This window comes from Plectropomus leopardus, chromosome 12 (genome assembly GCF_026936395.1).
Source record: "Plectropomus leopardus strain MGB_pleo_1.0 chromosome 12, ASM2693639v1, whole genome shotgun sequence".
NCBI lineage: Eukaryota > Metazoa > Chordata > Actinopteri > Perciformes > Serranidae > Plectropomus > Plectropomus leopardus.
The window spans coordinates 34645119-34661942 of NC_142187.1; the positions used below are offsets into that span (position 1 = coordinate 34645119).

Here is a 16824-nt window from a genome sequence, read left to right on the forward strand (position 1 = left end):
ATGTACAGATCACCTGACAGGTTATGTGAGTCTAAAATCCCAAGATGCCCTCAAATAACCGTGTAATGTACTATGTACATGAATATCCAATACAATACACGAGTGTCATGAGACGAAATAAAACTAAAATTTTACATAAATGTAGACAAAGTAAGAATAATGCTAATAATGGAAAATCAATCAAAAAAAGTTCCATCTGTACACATTTCCATTAATTATTACTATACTATATTTATTTGTATTATTATTTTTCTGTTGATAACACATTATTATTATTATTATTAGTAGTAGTAGTAGTAGTAGTATTTTTGTTATTATTATTATTATTTTAATCTGCCTTTTTTCCCTTTTTTATTATATATATATTTAAATGAATTAAACGTGATTGACAGACACATACAGGTTTATAATGTAAATAAAAGTCTAAACTTGTGTTTATTGGTCATGTTTTCAGGATTAAAACGTTACAGTAGACAGGGCTGTGGTAAAGCGGATCATAGGGGACTTCACCGTGCCGCAGGCGGCTATAATTAGCCGTGTCCGGGCTCCTCCGGGTCCCTGACTGTCGGACCGGAGCGGGGGAGTTTTTGGAGCTGCAGCGCACTTCCGTGTTGTCTGTCACCGTAAAGCAGGAAGCACTGCAGTAATGTGTACGAGCTAATCTGTCCTGCTGCTGTTTACCTACAGGTATGTCCACCGGCTCGTCCCCGAAATGTCTCACGTAATGTCTCTGTGTGTGTGCGAGTGTCCCGTGAAGCCGCCGCGGTGTTTGGACTTTACCGAGCCGTTAGCTTGTTCGGGCTAATTCCCGAGGACAGACGAGTCGGTGTTTTAACAGGAGGGCTCGGTGCTGTCTCTGCGGACACACTCGGTCCCCTCATGTCTCTCTGTTGTCACTGAGAGACGCGGTCTAAATGTGTCGTGTGAGCTCGTGAGCGGCTGGTTTGGTGCTAACGAGTCGTCATTCCGATACAGGTGAGGTGAGCCCGCAGGAGAAGCTACATGGAGGCTAACTAACCCAGGACCGGGACCCATCGGTGCTCAGCCTACAGAGGAACTGCGGTACATTAGCGCCAGGATGCCAGCCGGTAAGCTGTGTGTGTGTGCGTGCGTGTGCGTGCGCGCGCGCGCGCGTGTGTTTTTGTGAAAGTGACAGTGGGCGTGTGTTGTCAGCATGTTGCATAAAAAGCACACACTGTGGGATGTGCATGTGTTGCGTTTAATGTCACTGTTTCTGCTAATGATAAACAGGAGGGCTGAAGTTATAAAGTGCGGTGAGGCGTTCACTGCCGCTGCTTGAGTGATGGTCTCTGTGTCGCCTGTGGTCCCTGCAGCTATTGATTTTTACTGATTGAGCTTCAGATATTTATCTTGATAATATAATTATGATAATAATGCTAATAATAATAATAATATAATGTTGTTAATATTACTTTGCTTAACAAGGTTACAAAGCGCTTTTCAGAAAAGCAATAAATAAAAACAAGGCAGCAATAAAACAACAATTAAAGTAAAGACAAGCAACATATTGGTCATATATTAATACTGGGGAATAAAAAAAGAGCATAAATATTTGTCCAAAATGCTCCATTGCAAACAAAAGTCCTTAATTTTAGTCATAATGTAAATGTATTATTATACAGTATGGCTCCTTTCACAGAGTAACTTTATTGTAAAATATTACATTTTTTAGTTTTGGTCATTAATGAACAGTGCAGTTTACTTCAGTACAGTTTTTGAGTATCAATACTTGAGTTTTATTATTATAATCACTTTATTGAAAAAAGAGATCTCTGATCTCAGTGGGATTAACCTGGTTAAACAAAGGCTAAATAAATAAAATAAAACATTATTATTGTTATTGTTATTATTATTATTATTTATATTATTATTATTATTATTATTATTATTATTATTATTATTGTAAGCTTATTATGTTGAGTCCACTACATTTCTTTGAAGGCCCTTGTTGTTCGTTACATATGATCTGAAGTTGGCAGATGATTTTTTTTCCTAAAATATAAAAGTCCATGAACTATGATCGAGCAGTTCTGCGTGTGGATTGTGTGTTGAGGTGGTGTTCACGTGCGTCTACCTCGTGCATGTGCTCCTCAGATTGGGCAGCTCATCGGTGGGGACAGGTGGAGAGGACAGGTCACCAGCAGGCGGTTATATTTGGTTATGCGGTGTTAGTAATGGCTGCGGCAGCAGGTGGAGATGAGGCTTCCCCACCATGGCCATACATCGAGTCCATGTTTGGAGTTTTTGCGATGCAGAATGATTTTACATCATTTTATTTACTCTTGTTTACAGAGTACAAACTTCATCACGGCCCACAAGAAGAAGAACTTTAAAGATCTTTGAATACCTAAGTTCATTTTAAAGGAAGTACTCGAGTACTTTGTCAGACTCGGAGAGTAGTTGGGCTTTGGCTCAGGAGCATGTTTGAGCCGTGTTTGGTCTGTTGCTGCTACCTAACCAGCCTCATTACTGCTTATGTGTATTGTGTTGTATTCTGCAGCATTACACATATTTTTATATTTCTAAACTTAACGTTCTAGTTTTATACATTGTAATGTATATATTTATGTGTTTGGACACTTTAAACACTCATTTATACTATTTTATACTTCTTATTTTAATTCTATAACTCTTTATGCTTTACATCAGAGCGACCGTAATGAATTAGAGTTTCCTGCCAGGATCAATTCAGTGTTTCTGATACTGGAAGAAATAATGTAATCAGTCTAAAAACACTCCTCACAAGTGAAAATACTGCATTCAAAAGGCAAATTACTGCTTTAAAAGCACACTTTTTAAGGGGAGATGGCATGGCCAGCAGGCTAAGAGCAGCAAATTTGAACACTTTATTGTCATCTCTTTCCGTCACTGGTCTACTTACATTGCTTCCTCTCTGCCTCTGCTGTTAAGTGACTGTGCAGACACATAAACGGGTACATGAACATGACAAAAATGTTGAAATAGAGTCAGGCCTATCTCTTCTCTCACATTGGCTGAACACTGGAGAGTCTTGTGACTTCACAGGTCGAAGGTGAATCAGACTGGATCAGTGGTTGAGTCAATTTGAGACCAAAGGCTGAAGGTGTGTCTCATCCTGTTTCTCACTGAAAAGAAAACAAATAAAAATAACAGTATACTGGTGTATATTGTGTGTATACAACATTCTAGATACTGAAAGAAGCACACAAACAGTTTCTTTGTCACATGACAGCCACCTGTTTAGTGCTTGTGAGTCATGAATTCATCTTTTGTCTTTTGATACTTAGTCGTTGGGTGTTGGTTTATAAGCCTGTTATGAACACGTGTATTTTTTCTGTGCTCTTTGTTATGCTGCTTTTTGAAACAGCTAGGCAGTTGATGGTGCATTTTTTATTTAAAATCTTCGGGTGAGCATTGAATATTCACTGCTGTGGAGCAGCTGCTGACATTCTGCATGCACTGCACTTTGACTGACCTTTATTTAATCCTTAACACACACACAGCCGTGTGCACAGCGTGGTCTGTAACTTGTGCTCAGGCTTAAAGAGATAGTTCACCCAAAATTGAAAAATCATTCATTTCTACTCACCCTCATGCCGATGGAAAGTCGATCCAAAGTTTTACAGTCCACAAAACGCTGCCTGAGGTTCACGGGAAAAAGATGTTGCACTCATCTCCCAAATAATTTCAGCAAATGGTGAGCAGGATTCAGACGTAAAAAAACATATAATAAAACCACAAAGCGTCTCCATACTGCTCGTCTGAAGTGATCCAAGTGTCCTGAAGCCCCAACGTGCCAAGTTGTTTTGAAAAACATCACAGGTGTCATGTTTTTTAGGCATGAGAGTGTGAAGATAATGACTGAATTTTTATTTTTGGGTGAACTTTCCCTTTAACATAACTGAGGACTGATTTCAGTTGGCATACCTGATTCCTCACAGTTCACAACATTTTTTGGAATATGGTTGGATTTGAGGTGGTGCGTCTCTGAGGAGGAGTATCAGTGGACTGGGTAAAGTCGGCAGAAAAGTCACAGAGTCTCAGATTCTGCTGCTGTTTCATTTGCTCTCTGCATCATGTGTAGACACAGCAGACGTCAAAATCATCTTATCATTCCTTTTTTAATCTGGTATTTTGCAGTGTTGCTCTTATTCTCATGATTACATTAATTCTGTCTCTGGGTCATGTCTGCCTCCACCTCTACCTGCCTTGTGGAGATTAAAAAATGTATCTGCAGAAAGACAATATATATCAAGGCAAACTGTTTAATTTTACAAAAAATAATATTGCATGGTTGTGTCTGAGTGAGCAGAAATGATTTCTCCGGATTAGCAAATGTAGCTAACTGAATGGGAAGCAACTTCGAGGGAGACGTTAGGGCAGCTGATAATCACAAAAATCAGAAAAACTTAAAAAAAAACCAAAAAAAAAACCCAAATATACTTCAGTTAAAAAAACAATTTTAAAAATTAATGTAAAATAAATTATATAAATAAATAAAATAAAAACATAGAAATACCAACACAGTAATAATAATAATGATAATAATAATAATAATAATGATAATAATGATAATAATGATAATAATAATAATAATAATAATAATACATAGACAAGTAATGACTTTGCATATATTTCTCCCTTTTCCCTCATAGTCTGAAAAATAATTAAGTCAGTCAAACCGCTGTTAAGGAGGGGGGCGTGCTGGATTTATAATGCAAGACAAAAGGAGAGCATCATTTCAGAACAGAATGCAGTAAAATAATAGTTTTGTCTTGATTATCTTGTTTTAAAAATCATTCAAAGCCAAAAGAGTAAAAGTGAAAATAAATCAAATTAATTAATAATGAAACTTACCTTTGTATTTTCATGTACATGTTGAATAGATTTGTGTTGGAGCAGCTGTTGACATTCTGCAAGTCTTGCGAGCGAGGCTGCTGACCTTTAATTTAATCTGTTACATGCACACAGCCGGCACGCCGAACAAACCGCCTCACATGACGGCATTCATTCAGTTTGTCTCCTTTCATAAAACAGCTTCCTTTGTTTCTGTCCTCTGCTCTGTCAGACGTGAGTGGCGCCTTTTTCTCCCAGAGTTCCTGATATGGATAAAATGTCTGCAGTGATGACTGAATGGCAGCTGATTTGGTTGAGTTGCAGCATGAGTAGAGATGAGTGACCAACATGGTCAGTTAGAGCTGAATCGATTTACCGATTAATCGATTAATCAGTTAGCTGTTCAGCTGAAAATGCCAAATGTTCCTTGTTTGAGCTTCTCAGACATGAGAACTTGTTGCTTTTTGTCCTCTGTGATAGTAAACTGAATATGTTGGGGGTTTTGGACTGTTGTTAAGACAAAATAACATTTATGACCTTTTGCTGTAGGAAGATGAGGATATGTTGGCAGAAATGGAATATAACATGAAAAGTATGTTTTTAGAGATGTTTGTGCTGCACCGTGTTTGTACAGTAGCCCAAAAAGGACAAACCAGAAACTGGTTCTAAATAGGCACATTCACAGTTTTTAATGACCCACTGTAGTTAGCAGCTCCTCTGCCATGAGAGCACCAGAAAAACGCTGATTATTGAATGTGAAGCTGCTTTATTTTGTGTTTTTAGAGGTTTAAATCACCGGGTCAGTTTGTTCTCTGTGGCACCGGTGATTTAAACCTCCTGAACATTCAGTGAACAAAGAAAAAAGGCATCCACACATTAGTGTGTGGTGGGCGAGCCGCTCATCTCTCCAACAGCATAGGAGAAACACTGATTTATTTTGAGTTTTTACTGGCACTGTTTGCTGCATTCTTTCATTCTTCTTTTTTTTTTTGATAATTTTGGCTGTGTTCATGCATATGGCATAAATTTAGGAAATTTCCAGCTCAGCTCCTACAATAAGTCTAAAATACACCATGTAGAAAAAATGTTATATTCAGACTGTTCAGGTCAAAAAATGCTCCATTAAAACCCATTCAGACTGACATTTTTGATCCCACAGCCATCAAAGCAGAAAAACATGACTTGTATTATTTCTGGGTGTCATTCTGGGCTTTTGACTCTGAATTTTTCATTTTTAGTATTTTCCATCTGATGACATTCACATTTTTGTTTCTGTTTTCATGTAAAACACAGTGTTATCACAACAAAAACCTGGCGCTGAAAGGGTCAATATTCTGAAAATTAATGAATATTTGATAGTAATAATTAACCCAATGAAAGTAGAAAATCCTATTAATGCATAACATTTTTTATAGCCTAATTTTGAAAAGCGCATCTTGTGCGCGGATCGATACGAGTGTGTTTAATACTACAGCGTCCTAAGGGTTAAATTAGCTGTTTGCTTTGGAGAGGAAAAGTCCTCTGTGGATAATGCGGCTCCCGTAAAAACCTCCTGAACACTGTAGGAATACTAACCAGGAATTTCAACTGGTTGCAATCTGTAATTCACAGCTAGATGCCACAAAATCTCTCTAAATCTTACACAGTGTTTTTTTAAGTGAGAAAGTTATTCTAATAAAATAATAATGACAAAGCCTTGGATGAGTTTACCAAACACTCACTACATATGTTACAGCATACAGTAAATGTGGACCTTACGGTCAAACTTGCGTTCAGATGGTGCAGCAGGTTGTAGAAATCTGCTCCAAGTAATTTTAATGTCCAACACCCACTACAGAGAAAGATGAGTCACATGAGGAGAGTTCAGCCTCCGTCTCAGGGATTCCTGTCTGACAGGAGTTTTGTTGTCTGCAGTTAAACCTCAACAATTTTAACTATTCATCTTTTTCAATAATTCAACATTTCCCCCACTGTGTTGCATTCTTTGTAACTTTCTCAGCTGTGGATCCGGCCGCTGTATTACACATCCTTTGAATACGATGCAATATAAGATGCATTATTATGATCAAACATCTTCTAAATCCTCGTCTGTCTTTTCTCCGTCACTCCTCTGTCTTGACTTCAACCTCTTTAATCTTTAACGTGCGCCTAGTAGAGCACAGCGCAAATAAACAAGATACGAGCCTTCAGAAAGTGTGCGTGTGTGTACGAGCTTTCGTGTCTGACAGTGTTTCTATTTTGGGAAAGTTGGACTTTGGGCGCCCTCGTCTTTCTTCTCCTCCAGCAGCTGCTCTGGCAGGTAACCAGCTGCTGTTTACTGGAGAACGATTTTCTCCTAAAAACCCAGTTGGCTGCTGAGACACAGTCGGATGAGTAGTCAGTCCATGTCCCAAGAAGTCCCCCTCCAGAGGGGCTCGTTATGTTTGGGAGCAGTGACTGGCGGTGCAGGGGTGGAGGAGGCGGGGTGGTGTTTCAGACTGCTGATGTGTCTGGATGTTGGCGTTTCGCTGCGGGCAGCGTCTGCAGCGTCAAGGACTCTGCAGCCCGCCGGGTCTCGTCTCTGCTCTGTAATTACTCCCAGTGGTAAACTGCTGATTACATTAACGGTAATGTGACACCTTCAACATTGATCCCTGATGGGTTAATGTGACAGAATGGGGTGTGTGTGTGTGTGTGTGTGTGTGTGTGTGTGTGTGTGTGTGTGTGTGTGTGTGTGTGTGTGTGTGTGTGTGTGTTGTCCTTATTTTTGGCCATTTAACCTGGGCTAGACTGATTTCTCTCATAATACTTTGCAAGAAGGAAATGAGAAACTTAAATTAACCAAAATTGGGCAAAAAAAACAAGTTAAAAGTTAAAAAACAAAAAACCTGAGAATTAACAAATAAATAATTCTGTATAAATATATACTCATAATAAATAAAAATATCTGGAAAACTTCTCCCTAGCTTTTCAAAATATTATTTTCTAAATCTAATCGTTTCTTGCAAGTTGTGCAACATTTCTTGCCGAGTTGCACATTGCCTTTTTTTAATGTCTTTTGGAAGAAATCGATCCAACGTGCTTGTTGTTCAAAGGTTAAAGTACGTGTCAAAGGCATCTGAATGCAGCACAAAAAACGTGACGTCGATCCAGCTTTCAAAGGCTGAAGACTGAATACAGAAACCCGTCTGTTGTGTTTATCGTCACACACACTGATGTTACTTCAGCAAATAAAATGGAATTAGACAAACGGTTATTTTTGATGCTGAATTATATGGCTGTCGTCATTATTGTTATCTCTCTTGTACGTTGGACAAATAAAATGATCACAAAAGCGTCCAATCGGAGTGATGAATTATAGTTATTTGAAGTGTTTGATTCACACAGAGACAGAAAGTAGACGGTCCTGCGTCGATTTGGCTGAGTGCTGCGTTTAGTGCTGCTGCTATTAATAATCGACACTCATTTCCTGTGTGTGTGTGTGTGTGTGTGTGTGTGTGTGTGTGTGTGTGTGTGTGTGTGTGTGCGCTGCTCTCACTCTTGGGTCTGTTGTGGTCTAGAGGCTCTCATTATCCTCAAAGTGTTAACCACCTCAATTAAGTCATTATGTAGGACAAACCCGCCGTCGCTGCCGTCACTCTCGCGCTCTCTGCTGCTGCCGTCGACTGGGTGAACAGTCGCATCAGCTGGCGGTTAGATATGCAGCGATAAACGCACGCATGGAAGGATGCCTGCCGGGAAATACTTTATACTTTCCCTGTTATTGTGTTGAGACATTTGAGTTTTCCTCATTTTGCAAAGAGTAAGGCTGTGCACGTCCCGCTGAAAGCGAGGAGAGTCGTCTTCGACCCTAAAAATATTTCCCTGTTTTCCTGTGGGACTCTCAGTCTGCAGAGCTGGTTAATGGGCATTTAACTCTTTGAAACCTGCAGCAACATCACTTTTCTTGTGCTGCTTTCAGATGGCTTTCATAAATATTAAAACCTTTGAACCCTGAAAACATGGAAAAAAGACAAGGAGCAACTAGGTAAAAAAAAAAAGTTCCAAAAATTAGTAGATTCAGAAAATTATTCTTAAAAAGCTAGGGAAAAGTTTTTGGGAGAACAATTTAGAGAAAAAAAACGTATAACTATCATAATTACGCATTTAAAATGTTGTTACAAAATTACAATAATTTTTAGAGCAGTTTTCTAGGTCATTTTCTTTCTTTTTTTCTTTCTTTACTAACTTTCAGGTGATTATCTTTGTCTTTGTCATTCCTGTGATTTTGTTCAGGCCTTTGTGTTTTTCTCTTTTTGCAAAGAGTAAAGCTGTGAACACTCAGTCTGCAGAATAGTATAATGGGCATTTAACTCTTGGATGTCCAAAAAACTACATTTATAATTCTCTTAACTATGTATTTAAAATTATATTGCAGAGAAAAAGCACTTTCTTGAGGTCATTTTCTACTCTTTTGTCTCTTCTTCTTCTTTTTGTTTTGTTTTTACCTTTTTTATTCACATATAGGCCATTTATTCTTCTGTTGCTCATTGCCTTCTTCCCATGTTTTTGAATGAAATAAAGTCAAATTGCTGTGTTTTCAAAGGGTTAAAGTGACATTTAATTGAGCAGCTGCATGTTACTGCTGGATCTGCGGCTGTAACTCCACACGTTCAGCTCTTGACTGCGATCACCCGGCGTTAACCAAAGATTCGTTAACCAGACATCTCAGACACCAGTCAGCCGAAGAGTTTGCTCTCCCCAAATGAATTGAGAAAAGCAGCGCTGAAGAAGTAACAACAGAACGGTAATTAAAAGAAGTGTTTCTAAATGACTTGAGTCAGCAGTCGGGAGTAAAACGAGAAACTGGGGTGGAGCCTTTTTAATGATGAACACATCAACTCAAAACTGGAAGAACTGGGATGGAGAGTGAAAGTGCACAAAGATGGTGTGTAGTACGTGTAGAATACAAAATATCCAAAACCAGCCCTTCTGCTGCAGTGGCTGGCAGTAACGCATTACTCTGTAGGGGTGTATGAACACGGGGATACTCAGCCTGCTTTAATTGGGGGCCACTTCAGCTCTATGATTGGAGGTCAGGGCCAGTCGCAGTAGCCCCATACGTGCTCTCAGATTTTGTGTTTTGCTGTTGAAAATCCTTTACAAAAGAAGGCTGACTGCTTGTCAGGTATTAATGTCTCCTTTTTTATATAACATGAACTTCAATAACTTTTGACAGACGGATCTGTTCCCCTTTTCACCTGCTGTTAAAAAAACGTCAGTCAAAGGTTTGTGTCCTTTCACGTCACGCTTTTTTAGTGCTTCCAGTTTTTGTTGTGGATGTGTCTAAATGGATCTGCACCTCCTGCGGTGACGCCTCTGTCTGTTCACATCATAAAAGTTGGGTCTTATGAGAACCCTGTCTCCCGGCGTGCACCTGTGTCCCAGGTGGAACTGGAGAATTTGGGATGCAGGAGAAATCAAACCCAGCAGGCCCGCGTCGTTTTGATGCTCCGCTGGCTAATTGCATGCGTGCAGGCGGTTCCTGTGCTCTTAGGACGGTTCCTCCCTCAGTTGTTGGCGGTGATTTGTATGCACAGTGGAAGACGGTTTGTACTGCAAAGGAGGATTTGGCCTAAATATAACTTCAAAAGAATCGCGCCTCCCTCTGTTTCCTCCGCCAGTCGCATCTTTGCAGAGAGGGAGAAGCTTTTATCTTTGTGAGCTTGTTGTGTGACGCTCGGCTTACTGCTCCGCTGCACTTTGTGAAGGATTTTACAGTTTTCCTCTGGCCTGTTTTGTAGTCGGATGCTTGCTTGTGTCTCTATCAACATCAGACAGGTGTCGGCAGAGATGTTGAGCAGCGGCAGTGTAGCAGAACAACAGCAGCATGTGAAATCACAGGTTTACTTTAGTCGGTACCAACTGTTTTTCACTCCGAGAAATGACTGCATGGTGGAATTAAAACACGCCTTCATGTGCAGATTAACAACAAAGTCTTTGTGTGCAAATTATGATGTCGTGAATCAGAGGAACTGAATGGAAATTGGGAACTTTGATGTTGAAACAAGCAAAGCTTTTTGGCTCACTGGTAAACAAAATAAAAATACTTAATAGAAACTGTTTCTCAAATAATATGCACATGTCACACATGTTCCAATGCTTTTTGTAGTTCAAACTACATTTAAAATGACAAAATCATGTAATTTTATTAAAATGATCAATTATTTTGAAATCTAGAAAATCCAGTTAAGTACTTAGGCCAAAACAGTACATGGCCAAATGTATGTGGACAGCCATGTGTTGTTATAGGAGCCAGCGGATAGAAGTAAAGTGTATTCAGCAGTCCACTGAAGCCAAGAGTAACCAACAATTTACTCCAGAGCATCAGTCTCGTTGTTGGCAGTAATGCGTCTTTAACCCATTAACACCTGGATTGGCATCAGTCCTCAGCATTTAAACCTGAGAAAATTGGGGAAAAACACAGTGAGCAGCTTGGCCAGCTTGGTCGTTTCGAAACCCGTCTCAAACTACATGCCGAAACCTAAAGTGAAAAAAACAATTCAAAAAAGTTAGATCTTCGGTGCTGAAATTGCATCTCCAGTCTAACCTGCTGACGTTCACTGGGAGGGCACGACACACTTTAAAAAATCATTTTTTATTAACAGCCTGTGTTCAAATCATCATACAGTTTGCAAATGTTTTTCTGTTAATATAGTCTTTATAGTGTCTTTTTCAGTATCACATATGCTTATAATTGCAGCTTTCAGGATGCCTTTCTTCTCTGTATCAGTTTTTTCCTGCTGCTAAATTATCAGAAGAGCATCATATATGGAAAGAGGAGTGCCCATCTTTGGTCTGAATGTTGTCTTGTTCCTCTTGTTCAGCTCTCAGAGCATGGGGCATTTGTTTTCAGAGCACATGCGACTAACACAGTAGCAGTCCAGACGCTCGCTGTGCGATCCCTCCGGCTCAGCAGTCTGGCCTTTTTTGGATGTGAGATGCTGTTTATGAAGTCTGTGGAAAGAATGTCTGAGCACACTGACCTGAGGGGTTCCCACTGACAGGAGCTCGCTTTTTAAAAATGTATTTTATAATTATAGCCAAGTGAGTAAACAAAACAAGAATTATGTGATACAGATGCAGATCTTTTGCAGAGACAGGTACAAATCTGCAAGGATGCATTGGGGCAAACCGTGCTGTATTTGTTTACATTTTGGGCTAATGAGATGTGTAGTTATTCTTTTGAAAAGACTAAAACTGTGCCATTATGGCAAGAATTTTGGATATGAAGCTGATGAAAGAGCTGTCCTCACTGGCTCCAAACGCTGTTGTGAGCGAAACTTTCATTGGACGCTGCGCTACTGTTTATATCTGATGCTTGCTTTGAAAGCACTGCAGCGGCTGAACACTGGCTGATTACTGAAGTTGAAAAAATTAAGTGAAAGTTTTAAAATTACATTGGAGGTCACATTTATTTTTCACCAGAGGCATTCCCCTGGTCTGAAACTGGATAAGCCTTAATACTGAGCCCTGTGACGGAAAAAAGAAATTGCTTTGGTGAACACACAACACTACCAGGGAGAGTGACTCGGCAACATGTGAAAATCTAGTTTATTTAGAGATAACGTACAATTTTTTTTCCCCTTATCAACCAATCGATTGGTTGAAAAGTCCGTAGAACTTTAGTTGATTTTCTGTGGTTGATTACAGCCCTAGATAACAGTTTATTCTGCATTTGTGAGTTGGAGGGCGAGCAAATCCAACTTTGTTCACTTAAGGACAAAAGTGCATGTTGTTATTGTTTTCATTGTATTGTATAATGCAGTAGTTTCACTCATAGTCCATTCAATCCTTTTCTTTTTCAGCAACAGTAGCTCATGCAGTGAGACTGAAAACAAAGCTGTTTTTTGTTTTGTTCAGAAAAAGTTGGTCACAGTTTCCATCAAATTGAATTCATCAGCCCGTACAGTATATCACAAAAGTGCGAGTTGTTTTGACAGTAATTGATTTGAGGAAGAAAAGTGACGTCTTTGAGATTGAATTCGATTTACTTTTTGATAGATTGTTGCGAGCTGCTCGAGCAGGATGAAAAGTCACTCTAAAGCAGTGCTCTCCAACCTTTCTCACTGACCCCTTAAAATGAAGCGATGTGTGGAGATCAGATGATTGTTTTTTTTCCTTCTCAGATCGTCTCATGATTTTTTTTTTTAGATAAGAATGAAGATGAAAAGAACACTAATAACATAAAAAACCTAATCAGTGGAAAGATCAAACCAATGTCAGCGAGCTGAAATAATGTTCTTTGATTTTAAGCGTTTTCACAGGAGCGCTCGCCTTCTCGGAAAATACGTTTTCGGGGGACGTTTTTTGGGAGGGCTCAGACTCTAAAATTAGTTTCTCAGCTATCTGACTGTGTGTGTGGCATGATGGTATCTGCTGCAGCCATCTGTGACTATTATACACACACACCCACCCACACACACACACACACACACACACACACACACACACACACACACTTATATGCTTGTGAGGACACTTTTTGACACTGCTATCTGTGGTCCCTAACTGTAACCATAATGCAAAATGTAATTCTTAATAGGAGTAAGGGCAATAATCGATTCTTAGATGCATCGCAAAGCAGATCTGGTCTATTTGGCATCAATTCACAAATGTCAGTGATCGTTTATCTAAATATTTATAATTAATGGGAGGTTGAGTTAACTTATATCTCACAGGAGCAAGCGCCTGTTTGCCTCAGACCTGGGGTTTTTGATGGTGACCTCCAAAAATGGTGAAGATTATAGAATAAAGTCAGCATGAAATGTACACAATCTCTAATGCCCTCACCCTCCAAACACTTTAGAAAAACCATCTACTTCTAAAAATGTTCCACTTTTGAAATCTTGTCCTTTTGCAGAAATGTCCATGCTTTTCAAAACTGTGCTTACTTTAAATAAACGTCCTCAACGTCCTTTCCAAAATTGTTTGCACTTTTTACAAAAATGTCTTCATTTTTGGGAAAAAACAAACCTAGACAAATTCTTTAACACTCGTGAATTTTCTAATTTATGTCAGAAGTCACAACTCATTATTCATTGTGTAAAAATAGTTCAATTTCTCACAATGTCTTTAATTGTGGATAAAAAACAAGGAAACAAACAGGGGAAAAAAGGGAGATGAATGCTGAATTATGTCAGAGTCCACAACCCCTAATCATTATTAAAAATAGTTCAGTTTGTTTCCCACAATTTCTTTATTTTTGAGAAAACAAAGCAAAGCACAAAAACAAACAAAAGGAAAAAGAATAGATGAATACTTAAATACTCATGAATTTTCTTCATTATGTCGGGGTTCACAGCCCATGTTTGTCATGAAAAATAGTCATATTTATCACAATGTGTTTACTTTTGGATAAAAAACAAAACAAAAAAAACAAACAAAAAACACATGAAAAAACCCAGATGAATTCTTTAATACCCATGAATTTTCTTAATCATGTTGGAGTTCATAAACCTATTCGTCATGAAAACTTTTGGATAAAAAACAAAGAAAAAACTTAAATGATACTTTAATGACAATGAATTTTCTTTATTACGTTGGAGTTCACAACCCCTTATTCATTATGAAAAAAAATAGTCCCGTTTCCCAAAATTTCTTTACTTTTGGAAAACAAAACAAACACATGAAAAAAATCTGTATGAATGCTTTAATACCCATGAATTTTCTTAATCATCCCAGGGTTCATAATCCTCAATTCATCATGAAAAAATAGTCCCCCTCTTTCCCACAATGTGTTTGCTTATGAAAAATGTCCTAATTTTCTCCAAAGGTCCTCACTTTTCCACAAACTTAATCTGAAACTGGTCCTCACACAGATAGAAGCTCCAGCACGAACACACACTGAAAAACGCACACATGGAAAAAAGCTGTTACACAACCACAGAGGCCCACACACACAGATGCAAATAGACACTGCACACACACACACACACACACACACACACACACACACACACATTTCAAAACGTTAAATTCCTCCAACAGCAGTCCTGCTCAGTAAATCTGCATAATTGCACTCCAATCAGGATGATTAAAACACCTTCAACCCAACACACACACACACACACACACACACACACACACACACACACACACACACACATATAAACCCATGCAATCCCAGGAAACAGTCATTCATGTCATCTCTTGCGTGTGTGTGTGTGCATGTGTGTGTATCTGTATTTGTGTGTGTGTGTGTGCATGTGTGTGTATCTGTATTTGTGTGTGTGTGCAGGGCGTTTAACGTGTTCCCTCTCGTCTCTCCGGGGAGTCGGTGCTGAGGACGTTTGGAGTGTTTTAGCTGGTGCTTTAGTTTGGACTCGAGCGTGCAGCGCTGCAGCTTCACCTGCAGCCTTCAGCAGATCTGCTGCTGCTGCCTGCGGCTGCTGCGAGGGAAACACAAACACTGCAAGGTCAGAGATGAGAGTCGGTGTGTGAGGGGGGAGAGGGAGAGAGGGAGAGAGAGAGAGAGAGAGAGAGGAAACAGAGAGAGAGAGAGGGAGACGGAGGCATCGAGGTCCACCTGGCAGGCCGTCCTCCACTTCGACTCCCAACGAGATGGATTCAGAGAACAACGAGTCGGGTAGGGGGCTGCTTTTTAATTTGTGACTCGCCTGTGTTTGTGTGTGTGCGCACAGCGTTGCCGTACCCTTGTGTGTGTGTGTGTGTGTGTGTGTGTGTGTGTGTGTGTGTGTGTGTGTGTGTGTGTGTGTGTGTGTGACAGTGACAGAGTAAGAGATGCTAACAGAGTCCAGGTCTCTGTGAACAAGCCTGCACGGCGGCGGCCATTGATCTGCTCTCTGCCTGAACCGTCGAGCCCACTTGTCCCGATCGCCCAATCAGCTCGCCCGTTCACGCTCGACTGACACGCCTCGAGACCAATCGGTGCGAGCGAACAGATCTCACGTTATCATAACAAGTGAGGGAGGGCCAAAACATGATGCGGATGATGCGTCGCTGTTTTTATTGGTTTTATGAATCGCAGCTCGTGCTGTGTCACCTCAGCAGCTGCAGCGCCTGCACGAGATTCACATCATCATCATCATCATCATCATCATCATCATCATCATCATCATCATCAGAGCTCCTGATAGTCTAACATGACCCCAGATTCACACTGTTTTACCTCTTAAATTCACCTACAGTATAGCCTTAACCCTTTTAATGCCTGGATCAACATCAGTTTTGTGGACCCTCTGGAACCTGAGAAAACTGGTTTGATATATTCAAAAAAAACACATGGGGGCAAAAAGGCAGAAGGCAAGAAATGTCCCACAAATTTCTAAAAATTAGGAAAAAAGTGACAAGACAGTGACCTGAGAATTAGCTAGAGGGAATGTGAGATATGATCAAGAAAATAGGGAAAAATGTCCAGAAAAAATAGGCTTATTCTTATAATTAAATGTTTAAAATTATGTTTCATAAAAGTCATTTTGTTCTGTTTGTTTTGTTTTTATTTTATCTTCATTTTTTTCCTCTTTTTTTATTCCTGATCATTTTCTTGTGGCTTTTTTACTGATATTTGTGCTATTTTTGGGGGCAGTTTCTTCTTAAATTGCCTTTTGCCTTCTCCCCATGTTATTGAAAGAAATCCAGCCAATTTATTCCAATATGAAAGAGTTTTTTATACATTTGTGCCAATATTATGTATGATATTATGTATGAAGTATTATTGGAAGAGTTATTTATTTTTTTGTGTAATTTTAAAAAAAGGGTCTGGATTTCACAACATTTCTTGGATTTTGGGAAATTTTCAGGATTTTAGGTTGTTTCTAGGATTTTAGGACATTTCTTAGATTTTAGGTTTTTTCTAGGATTTGAGATGTTTCAATGATTTTAGGACATTAGCGGTTTAGCCAAGGGGGTGCGGCGGATCCTCCACTTGCACTTTTTTTGATTAATAACCGTTATTTTGATGCTGTTTTATGCACTTTGGCACCTTATGTATGTTAAAAATACAAAACG

At 39.4% G+C, this 16824-nt stretch overlaps 1 protein-coding gene across 6 annotated transcripts in view; it reads left to right on the forward strand.

The window, feature by feature from the left end:
• Nucleotides 1-502: 502 nt before the first annotated feature.
• Nucleotides 503-16824, forward strand: part of efr3a (EFR3 homolog A (S. cerevisiae)) — a 143673-nt gene continuing 127351 nt past the window's right edge. The window contains exons 1-2 of one of the 6 annotated variants that reach the window (XM_088085927.1): nucleotides 503-687; nucleotides 976-1088. In XM_088085927.1, the coding sequence (XP_087942053.1) occupies nucleotides 1079-1088 (10 nt within the window). In that variant the 5' untranslated portion in view covers nucleotides 503-687; nucleotides 976-1078. The other 5 variants (XM_088085929.1, XM_088085926.1, XM_088085930.1 and 2 more) reach the window with 5 other exon arrangements.